This window comes from Cinclus cinclus, chromosome 3, assembly GCF_963662255.1.
Source record: "Cinclus cinclus chromosome 3, bCinCin1.1, whole genome shotgun sequence".
Lineage (NCBI taxonomy): Eukaryota > Metazoa > Chordata > Aves > Passeriformes > Cinclidae > Cinclus > Cinclus cinclus.
In genome coordinates this window covers 80,494,576-80,506,935 of record NC_085048.1, presented here as the reverse complement: position 1 = coordinate 80,506,935, position 12,360 = coordinate 80,494,576, and the positions used below count along the sequence as shown (strand labels likewise).

At 37.9% G+C, this 12,360-nt stretch overlaps 1 protein-coding gene across 1 annotated transcript in view; it reads right to left on the bottom strand.

Moving 5' to 3' along the window:
- AKT3 (AKT serine/threonine kinase 3) overlaps positions 1-12,360 on the bottom strand; it is a 148,262-nt gene that overhangs the window by 128,025 nt on the left and 7,877 nt on the right. The window contains exon 2 of the mRNA XM_062490299.1: positions 7,860-8,014. Coding sequence (XP_062346283.1) covers positions 7,860-7,905 — 46 coding nt within the window. The 5' untranslated portion in view covers positions 7,906-8,014. The remainder of the gene's footprint in view (positions 1-7,859; positions 8,015-12,360) is intronic.

Here is a 12,360-nt window from a genome sequence, read left to right as displayed (position 1 = left end):
CCTGTGTAACAAGCAACTTGCTGCTGTCAGGAACAGCAAAAGCACTTTTCTACCATAAAACTCAGGAAATGCAAAGCTTTAAGCCCAAAGTGATAAGCACCAGAAACATTCCTCACAAGAAACCACAGGGAAAACAAAGATTAGATTTAGGTATTGAGTTTGGTTAACTTCTTTTCAGAAATCTGAACATCAATAGATTAGGTTGACAAATGAACATTTATAATATATATTGATATACCCATGAATAGTCCACATTAATAATACACTGTTATTACAGACATAGGAGAACACCTTCCTCCATTCGAAGATACTACTGTATTTTCTGCCATACTCCTCACAGGAACTAACACACTCAATCAAAGAACATGCACAGAATTTTAGCCACTATAATCTACAATACAGCTCCATGCATGAGAGCTTCATTTTTACTGATGAGAACCAAGACTGTACAATCATTTAAAAACTCATAACAGTCTCTATCATAGCTACATTGAAACAAAAACAATTTTGAAAAATTTAAAATTTAATCAACCATGCACAATTATCTAAACTGGCATTCAACAAGGATAATTTTGAGACTGTTTAAAATCCTTTGCATTTCACGCTTCGATTTCTATTGTAAACTGCCTTCAAGAGCAGAAACTGGTCATAGTACTAGGTGGAGAGCTGCAAAAATTACACTCACCTATGCACTACCTAAAAAGTATGTGGAATAAAGTTATTTAGCAAAGAGAACACCTCATCCTAGTTACATCAATTTTAAGATTTTTTCCTCTTCAAGGGAAACTATGGATAAAAGGGTTATAATTATTCCAAAAGAAAGATCTTGGTAGTCAACTGCAAAAGTGAGTGGGCCAAAGAAAGGCCTCAGAGTGGGAGAGGAAAGAAGCATCTAAATACACAAATCCCTGCTCATAGTGAATGCAAGGAGGGGCAAAAAAAAACAAAAAAACAAAAAACAAAAACCAACAATAACAACAAAAACATACAAACAAACAAAAAAAACCCAAACAGTGCTGACTACAATCAATTTCGGAGATTTAGCTAAATCCATTTCCACACCAACTGCAAGATACAGCAATCTCTTAACTATCTGGGAATTTAAAAAAACCAAAACATCTAGCTACCATATAAGGATATAAGAAAAGTCACAGTGCCATTTTTCCTCCCTTTGGTCCACAAGGAACTGCCTCTTTTACATTCATGTATTTTGTTGGAACTTCACATTTTGCATTAATTAAATAGATTAATTAGAGAAGAACAACTACAGTATGAAAGGGTGGTTTAGTTTCAAGTCATTTATCAATCAAGACTTTACCTTAAGCTACTATTTGCTAAGACAATTAGAACAAAATTCTTTAAATTTCTTCTACTTTGTGTAGCAGATGCTCAACATAGTCTATTTAAATTTATCTTTGTTAGAGGTGTGTTAAATTGCTCAAATAATTCAGACAATCTGCAAACAAGATTTCTGACAAGTTGTGAATAACACTCAATTAGTACCAGAACTTCTGAGATTAATTTTCCAATCAAGGCATTTATGCCCCCATTAAAAATACATTAAAAACTAATCAACAACCAAAAAAATATTAAAAAACCAACAACTCAAACATACCACATGAACTTAATCTCCAGAGTGTATTTCCAAAATTAACATCTGTTTGGTCTTGGTTCAGTTGTAAAACCCAATGTCCACTACATGAAATAACATAGTTCTTTTTCTGGATTTGAGCCAGGGGGAGGAGGGAGAAGACATGTTACCCTAAGATTATAAATACTTAGTACTTCAAACAACAATTCTATTACTATTTGGAACAATAGATTTATTCCATTACACTACTTATTCCTCTTGACAGAAGATAGAAAAACAGTAAATATTTTGCACACAGTTATTTCTCAAAATCCCATGATACCTGCATCATGTCCTGAATTTCAAAAATGAAAACAGAGCGGAGTTGAGTCAATCTTATCACAGTAAATCAAACACATTCTATGAACTGTATGAGTTTAGAAACACTAACAATATTTCAATTTTATATACTAAAAAGTTATGAAAGATATTTTTAAAAATAAGCAAAAAAAAAAGAAAAACAGAGTGAAAAAATCACATTACAGTATGTCAGTGATACACTATTTACAGGACAATCTCATTACAGGAAAGCTTCTTGACATCTGTTTTTTACCACCATCTCATTACATCAAACTTCTTAAGTTATTACAGTTAAGCCACAACAATTTTGGACTTTGGTTCCCTCTCCAGAAGATTGGAATGCTGGTACATGCACCATGTGAGCCATGGCAAACTGCATTACCTAACGCACCACACCAGAAGACCAAAGCCCAAACAGAGGTAAGGCAATTGAAGTGTGGCAACACAAGCACTAACTTAAACTGACATATTGCTTTGTCTTTAAACAATGATTTAGCCATGGTGCTGTGCCTTACACACTAGGTATATCCTCACCAAAACCAAAACCTTACTCTTTCAATTAAAGACAAAGTTAGCTGACACATTAAATTTAAAACTGGGTCCTTTAAAAAGTTAGCATCTGTGTCAATTCTTCTTTTGTCCCTAATGATCTTTCAATAACATGGTAACAGAAACTCTTAAATCTTTTCACATGTTTAAATTAATTGAAATTCTGTGCACAGGTTATATATAAAGAAACTAGGTTGCAATTAAGCATAGTTATGAAAGATTCTTAAATCTAATCGTTGTAACTATTATAGACCACAGACAAGGTCGTCTACAACTCAGAAAACTTCAGCTTTATAAAAAAAGTACCACATGAATTATAAGCATAAAACTCACTTCTGTAATGATACAGCCCTAATCACACTAGGCATGTTTGTCATGTAAAAAAAAAATCTGTTTCCAAACTGATAAATAAAAAACATATCCCCCCCTGCAAACCATGAAATTTAATTTTGTAAACACAGTAAAAGCATGTTAAGAAAAGTTAAGGACACTTTTACATAAATTTAAAGATACTCACTCTGCAAAACACTGTCCTCTGCAAATCCAAAATGCAAGTCATTTCAGCAATTACTGCAGAGTGCTTACACTAACTGCAATAATGTCAAATATTTAATTTCTGCATATCAGCAACAAGGTTCACATCACTGTATTTAAGGTTTTTAGTCAAAACTGCTTCCCTTTCATCTGTATGCATTACAAGGAAAGATGTTGGTGTCATCTAAAAAGTAAATTCATAAAGGAAGAGACAATGCATCTCTCCTAATCTGGCTACAGGTGTAACTGGAGAACAGAAAGAAAGAAAAAATTATCCTCACTGAGCCCAGTGAATTGCAAAAATATCTGTGCAGCAGCACGTGGACACAGGCCATGAGCTGCTTGGTTCTTGTCACTGGATTAAAGACAGAAAGTTACAGCCATATAGCCATCATTACATAATGCATTCCCACTCCTCTCTTGCCTGAGCAGAGACTCCACTCTAAGGGGTCTGCTCTGCTGGCTCTCCACTAGTTCAAGTTCTGATGTCTCACAGGGCTCTGAATTAGTACTTTAGTTCAGATAAGGAAAGTGCTTTTGCAGCAAATCTTCCCACCACCCTAGTTAATGCACTTTCATCTACTGCTTGAAGCAGTCCCACACTGCACAAACCTGGTTCCTTTCAGATAAGACTAAAAGCCACACGATGTACTCCAGGAGCACTACCACTGCCAAAGGGGCACAGAAGCAGAGAGAAACCAGTCCAAATTAACACCCACTTCACTGCACAAATGCCCTAAGTGTAGACAGATACCATGTCCCCATGACCAATTATTTCTTCCTCCAAATCTGCTCTCGCTGGGCTCCATTACTTGTTCAGGCATACCAGTTACTGTGCTTCAGGGTCTCCTTTCACCTGGGACCTGAGGTTCCCCAGGCTTCTCAGGCACTGCCTCTCCCTGAGGTTTGTCTCTTTTATTGTCCAAAGTTCTCACCTCCAGCCTGCCATCTCTGCTCGTTTGACCTTTCATATACAACAGCTTACTCTTCCACAGTATCACCTACTCTCACCAAACTGACACTGCTTCTCCTAAAGACTACTCAAAGTCCAAGTATGACCAATCTCAAAAAACCCTAATTCTGCCATTTCTCAACTGAGTAAAACATTAATACTTTAATGGGTGCCTGATTTAAGTGCACACGGAAAAACAGGGCTTTGAACACTGCATAGCATCACATCTGATTCTTGAGTGCTCAACAACAGGCTTAAAACCTTACAAATATATAGCCCTCAGCCCTCTATTACTGACATGGATACAGCACTAATAATAAAGCAAACATCTTTTCACTGCATTTCACAGCCATTCAGGGTGAACTAACATACCCTGTCTTCCCTAGCCTCTCTCTAGCACAGTCTCAATTCAGAAAGAGATCCCCAGCTCTATTTTCAGTCTATGCCTCTCATTTCTACATTGAGTTCATCTAACTTGCCTTTGTAATGGCCCATCTCATGAGACAGCTCCTCAAAACCATTTTTCATCCCAATACCTTCAAGGCATCTTCCTACTCCTGACTGGGCTATGAATCACAAAAAGAAGTTGGGTTCTTTTCCCTTTCCTTGTATCACCAACCATACTGACTGCTGAAGGGGACAGTTTTAAAATGTCCAGGGCTATAGGCACATGACCAAGTAATTCAGCATAATAGAAACAGATTCAGCCAACTGAAGCAGCCCAGGCCCCTGTGGTCCCAGCAGGAAGGGTTTACAAGTTTTATTTCTAGATAAATTCAGTCTGGAGTCTCAGAAATTTATGCAGCACCATACAGTTGGCACAGGGCTTTCCAAAGGACCAGTCACTGGGGCTGGAATTCATTCTGTGTCTGCCTGGAGAAGAGATCCCACACTCACCCTTCTCCAGCTGGAACGTGGCTTGTACCTACCAAAACCAGCCTGTGAACTGAGCCAATGAGTATCAAGTGTTGATGAGCAAAGAATTCACTTTAAAAACCATAACAGAATGATCACCTGTGGAAGCAAGACAGCTTTACCCAGTCTCACAATGTGAGGAAGAGAAGAGGAAGAGAAGAGGAAGAGAAGAGGAAGAGAAGAGGAAGAGAAGAGGAAGAGAAGAGGAAGAGAAGAGGAAGAGAAGAGGAAGAGAAGAGGAAGAGAAGAGGAAGAGAAGAGGAAGAGAAGAGGAAGAGAAGAGGAAGAGAAGAGGAAGAGAAGAGGAAGAGAAGAGGAAGAGAAGAGGAAGAGAAGAGGAAGAGAAGAGGAAGAGAAGAGGAAGAGAAGAGGAAGAGAAGAGGAAGAGAAGAGGAAGAGAAGAGGAAGAGAAGAGGAAGAGAAGAGGAAGAGAAGAGGAAGAGAAGAGGAAGAGAAGAGGAAGAGAAGAGGAAGAGAAGAGGAAGAGAAGAGGAAGAGAAGAGGAAGAGAAGAGGAAGAGAAGAGGAAGAGAAGAGGAAGAGAAGAGGAAGAGAAGAGGAAGAGAAGAGGAAGAGAAGAGGAAGAGAAGAGGAAGAGAAGAGGAAGAGAAGAGGAAGAGAAGAGGAAGAGAAGAGGAAGAGAAGAGGAAGAGAAGAGGAAGAGAAGAGGAAGAGAAGAGGAAGAGAAGAGGAAGAGAAGAGGAAGAGAAGAGGAAGAGAAGAGGAAGAGAAGAGGAAGAGAAGAGGAAGAGAAGAGGAAGAGAAGAGGAAGAGAAGAGGAAGAGAAGAGGAAGAGAAGAGGAAGAGAAGAGGAAGAGAAGAGGAAGAGAAGAGGAAGAGAAGAGGAAGAGAAGAGGAAGAGAAGAGGAAGAGAAGAGGAAGAGAAGAGGAAGAGAAGAGGAAGAGAAGAGGAAGAGAAGAGGAAGAGAAGAGGAAGAGAAGAGGAAGAGAAGAGGAAGAGAATTGGACATTTAAAAATAAGTGTTTACTGAGCCTATTCTCAGAATATAGATTAAAGTTGGATACTTTTCCTGGCAAAATTTAACAAATGCACTTAACAACTTTGATTTTCTTGCTCCAGAGCAAGGTCAAAGTAAAAGCTGTAATTACATGAAATGTGCAACCATTGAATAAAATTCTTATGAATTCTTAGCATTGTGAAACACAACCATGCCTTTCCTTTTGTTTTCAGAAACAAACGAAATAAACACTTCAACCCACCAACAACCAGAATAAGTCAAAGAAAATTAAGGACAGTATTAGATGCAATTAAAAAAATTTCCACTAAAACCTAGACAGTTACATATAGCAAGAAGAAAAAAAATCATAAATTCAAAGTTATTTATGGCAAGGAAAAATGCATGCTATGAAATGTCTTTAATTGGAAAACAATTACTAACAAAACCAACCTCAAAATGTCAACATGGTGGGCTTTTCTTCAATTAATTAATAGTAAAACAGGGTGAGAAGAAAAACCTTTATTTAACACTTCAGAATTTCAAACATTAAGAAAGACATTGAATTTCAGTGCTCATTGTCCCTTTCCGGATCCCAGTAATTAATATATGCGTATCCAGTGCTTACAGAGTTGACAGCAGTTGTAATAAGAATGAGCAGTATTACCTGAAGGAACTGATGTCATGTAAAAGAAAATTATTCAGAGCATTCCTAACCATTCAAATACATTTGGAAGAAATTCATATGAAAGAATCAAAAAAGGAAAACAGATCTCCAAATTGAGTAAACAACAAGGTGGAAAGGAAAAATTTAAACGTTTAAATAGTTCCTGACATGTAAAATATTACTTGTTACAAACACAGGTATATAGTCCAAAATAGGAAGTAGGCCTTAGGCATAACATTGCTTAGCTCATTTTCATTTACAATACCCATAATGCATCCTGATATACAATTTATGCAGGAATTATAAAAGAATAATAAAATTTTCCTCATTATCTTGCCTTCCTTGACATTTTATGTCAATCTGCAATAACAAAGCTAATAATGATCTTTGTCTTTACACACTGCTATTGAAGCAAAGGATTTATTTGTAAATTAAAGGGTAATTTTGTTCCCACTATTTCAGTCTAATCTTTCTGGGCCAGGATCACAGAAACTCATGGCATAAATCACCCTAAAATCCAGATCACCGCCTCTCTGTGAGAGAGGTCATATTCCTTTGAAAATAATCATGCGTGCAGCCACAACCTAAAGCAGAGCAGCATGAAGCATGGAAGATCTCATCCAAATGAGATGATATGAAATCATCATATGAAATCATCATCCAAATCATATGATATGAATGCCAGATATTTCTAGAGGTTTCATATTCAAAGCTGAACATACAGCAACCTCCCTAAATCTGCAAATCACGTGGTGAAACATTTTAAAGACACATCTCAAGAATTTACAGGAATTCAAATATAACAGAAAATCATACTTTATACTGCCTTATAGCTAGGAACATATCTTTTAATGGTATGGCTTCCAGGTCTGCTAAGTAATTACGTGCATGCTGAGCTTTATGCAAGTATTATGTAGATTTTATTGGGACTAGTTGCATCTGTAATACAAGCTGAGCCACACTCAGTGATTTTGGCATCTAGGAAATTTCACAGAGAGTATCACATCTACAGCAGCTTCCTTTGAAGGCAACCTTTGACTGCACACCTCTATTACTGCCTCTTCCAGCTGCCACAACAGCCAGCTTAGTCTAATGCACAGGTAACAGCAGCTGCAGCAACAAGGCTCAAGGTGAAGTGGGAATTACTGAGTCCAACTTCCTCTGCACTGTCAGCTACCCCCACAAACCAGGGCAGTGCTGAGGGTTGCATATCAATACCAACAAGGCCTTAATCTAACCAGATGGTCAGATTAGCTGGCTCCAGACCAGAAGATAAATCAAGAACATTCATCTGCGCAGCCATGTCATACCACTGAGCACAGTGTAGAAGAACTTTGCATTAAAAGGTAGAACTTACCCCTCTTCTGTACCCAGCCTTCCTTCACAATGGTAACATCGCTCATGATGACTCCACTCTGAACCCCAAACTCAAAAGAGTATTTCTTTGAGTTATCAGCTTGTCTGCTTGGCTTCTCTTCTGCTGCTCTTCACAATTTCTACTGATGAGTCAGACTGGAAAGAAATATTAGAGAAAGAATTTTAGTCTTTTCTGTTTTTCTCACTTGACAGCCAACAAAAAAGCCTTTGTTGATATATTTCACTGACTGAGCTCATATTAAAAATCTGCCTTTATTTTTAATTAACTGTATAACACAATCATGTTTCTAGTCTTACAGCACATTTTCCATGAACACTACAATACTAAAAAGCAGCAGAATGTGTTAAAATTGAAGTCATATGGCACTTTTATAAAAGGCACACAGCAGAATTCTCTTGTACTAATGCACAGGATGCTGTTAAATGAAAGGCTGCCGGCCCTGCTTCAAAGACCCAACTCTGAACACAGAGGAGCTTTCCCTGTTCCCACAGTTGTCAGAACCCATGCAATGCACAAGTGCTTCCTGTATTATGGCTGTCTACAATCATATTAAGAGTGTGAGAAAATGGAACGAAAGGTTACATTCTTGCTACTTCAACTATAATAATATTATAGCCAATACAAATCCTGAACTGACAAGACTTTTTCAAAAACAGCATCCTCTCCAAGTACACAAACAGAAAAACTTCTTATAAGCACAAATTAACCAAAAAACCACCCCCAAATGTTCAGTTTATAAAAAGGAGTGCACGTTCTCTCAAAGCTTTAAGTCAGGCAGTGACAAGAGTGCTCTTTTCCCCACAAACCTCAGCCTTCAGGGCACAGAAGGGAAGTTAGTCCTGGAACAGGACATACCACTCTCAGAAGCCACAACCCTCTCTTTTGACCACCTCACTCCCAGAGCAAACATAACAGCTGTGAAGAAGAGATAAATAGTACTACAATTAAGTAGGAAAAGAAGCCAGAGGCCAGGAGATGTTTCCTTTTGCCAGCAACCTGCCTTACCCCTCCAGCCTTCAAAATAAGGAGAAGCATTCAAATAATGCTCATCCAGAAAAGCATAGGAAGCCAAGAAATGGGATTTCACTGATGGTGGAGGAACACCCTTCCACAGCTCTACACACAGGAGCACACACGTACACAGTGGTGGCACTGAACAGGAACCCCACACAAGTTTGGTGCTATCAAATGCAGCCAATACGTATCCATTTAGTAGACTGACCAACATATTCCAGCAGAAAAGAAACAAATATGACTGTGCTAGAAGCAACCTGTGCAATAAATGAATGAAGAATGCACTGGGAAATCAGTTTCTTCAACACAATCAAGTACAAACTAAAAATGGAACCATTACAGACATACAGGTTATTTCTTATTTATCCTTTGAAATACGTGTATTTGCATGACACAGCACCTAGATGGAAAGCTATCTCTGTGTGGATGGTGTAGCATCCAAAATACAACTTTGCATGAGTATTTTTTCAGGTGGTATGCCACAAAAATACAGGACAACCCAATTTTACAGAAACACTCTAGTGTGGCCACTTAAGTCTTGCTTTCACTAAACTATTTTTCTCAAAAACACTCGGTAATTTGAATGCATAAAAGTAAAAGTTACACTGTTAAACTCATTAATTCTGTAAAGTTTAAGCAATATTGACTGCTGTGTCTCTGAGACATCCCCACAGCACTGGCAGACATGGCAGTGAGACCCGCACAGGTGACACACAACCTTTGGCACTGGCATCACTGACATTGTGCCCAACAGGACACAATAGACACCCGTGTCTATAGAAACACACCCCATTTAAAGCCTTCCTAAGAGTTAAAAGGAAATGTTATGTACATTTTGGAAGGATGTGAGAATGCTTTACTGATGTTAATCCATCTAACTTTAGCTGCTTATGCATCATATTATACACAAGCCAGTACAGCAGAAATAACCAAAGCATGCATTTCCCCATCCTGCACCTTACTAATGCGAGAGCTAATTTCTGGGTCAGACATTATAAGAACTTTTGTTTGCATTCTTCAAACGAGATAAGCAAGTCTATCAGCTGTGCATGAAAAGAGATGTGACAGATTAAGACACGTGCCTCAAAGCAGGCTGCTGTTCTGCCGTTCTGGATCACCACAGCACAGCATCAGCTCTTATTACAAACACATAAATCTCCACAAAGCCCAGAGGTGGGTGTCAAACAACTGTGACCTAAGAGCAGCTGTTCTGGGAATGAAGTGCAAGCACATCAATTTCCAAATACCCAACTTAAGTTCAGTTTTCTACAAGACTTTCATTGCATTCTCTGAGAAGTAATCACGGTTGATAAAGACACAAGAAGCAATGTAACTCTCAGTATTTACCTTGGGCTGATATATGCTGCAATACATTTTACCCTTTTGGCAAATTTAATGTACTTTGCATTTTTTTGTGTGCATTTGTGAACAGTGCAAAGATTTATTCTTACTGGTAAAGACATAGCTATAGGAAATTAACTTCTGTACTAAGTAGCAATAATCTTGTCTGCCCACAGACTGATCAATCAGTCCATGATTTATGAATGAATTCATGCTTGAAGCTCCCTATTTACCCACTGATTACAATTAAGTTAGTGTTATGCAATCAAAATCTGATCTATGACCGACTTTCATGTCAGATGGTGCCTGAAACAACCTCAAGTCTATGTCTGTAGGCTTGTATCCCACCTGTCACATGTACTGCTTTACTGAATTTTGAACAAAATCCCCAAAATACAAAAATCACAAATATTGTGATAAAATTAACTGCACTATCCCCAGTTTAGCTCCACAGTATTACCAGAAACAACTTTAGGATTACCAACAGTTCTATGGTCGTACTGATTGCTTCATTAACGAGTAATTAAAAGTCAAGCTGAATTACATAGGAAGCTGAAGGAGATAAATCAAAGCATTAAGAAGCTAATGAAAATAAAGGTTATATGTGCACACTACACTTTCAAGAAGTCATTTGTAAGCATCTGTAATATTATCCCTCATTAAATGCCTTTGAGCCTTTTTAAAAGCTGTACTCCTTTACTCTAAAAGTCATTCACCAATGCTCCAGAAGAGCAGAATTTTGAGAATTACTTTTTATCATGACCAAAACTGGCCTTATAGTGAAAAATAGTCACACAAAAGCAATCTTCCCTGAAGATGTAATAAAGAATTGTGTACACATGTAAAGGAGTTGTCTGCAACACATAGAACTCTCACTTGAAAACAGCATTTCATCTACAGTTCAACTACTTCAACAATAGCTACAGGAATGTTTATTCTGCACATCTGACATAGAACTCAAATACTTCTTAGCAATCAGCTCTGCTCTCCCAATGTACTTGAAGCCTCAGCAGCTGGTATGCAGTAATTTTTACCATTTACCTTACTGCTATATAGGATGAACCCACAGAAATAGGAGAAAAACACATTAGAAGTTAATTTAACAATGTTTTGCATGACAGGTGCTTCCCACAGGGAAGAACTTGACTCGTTTTTATACATTTTCTAGCAACTCGAGAACACATCAGATTGTGGTTTTTTTCCCCACTTTTTTGTATCTTATCAAACTTGGAAGATATTTTTCCAACAGTATATTGTGTGTATTCTGCAGACAGTATCAGACAGTCACATATATGCACAATACATACAAGAACGCACTGCCAGCATACTTTATGATGCAGGTGTAAAAATTTACTGCATTACAATCAGTGAAGAATTGAGGGACACAGTTTAGTGGTGGACTTGGCAGTATTAGGTTAATGGTTGGAAAGATCTTTTCCAGTCTAAATGAGTCTATGATTCTATGCAAGTACCTGTTGCTAGGTTTTATCTCATAAAAAATGCACAAGTTTTCCTTTTTTCTTCAGGAAGTTATTAAGCCACTTTTTTAGTGTGAGATGAAACAATTCAGCACACTTCTAAAGAGCTAGTATTATACTTTTAAGCTCCTAAGCTCCTAGCTGTAAAGGTTGAAGAGGCAACTTGCTGACCAAAGATTAAGCAGAGACTACTACAAGCAACAGAGTTCTAGATTCCTGTGCCAAGGCTCATAGTTTCCCTGAGCCACGGTAAAAACTAGCCAACACCTTCTCAGTTTTCATATTGAACTTTAAGAATATCAGTAATATAGAGAGGAACCATCTTACTTCATGATGCTACCATATGGGAACTATAAGATTGACAATTAAAATGAGCAATGGACCATTCAATAGAAAGATGGCTTTTCCCCAGCTTCTGTTTTTAAATTAAAGGATGCTCTCATGCCCATCACAGCAGTCAGCTACCTACAGAGACCTGGTGAATAGTGAGAAGGAAAGAAATCCCTTCCAACCAGAAGAACTAAAAAGTGTGTCTCAGGTCTGCACTTAAGAACCACTGTGTGCAAGTGAATTATCATTGAGATTTGTAAGAGACAAGACTTCCTTTGAAATCTGGGCATCTTCCCATTCTCCCCATGACAAGAGAC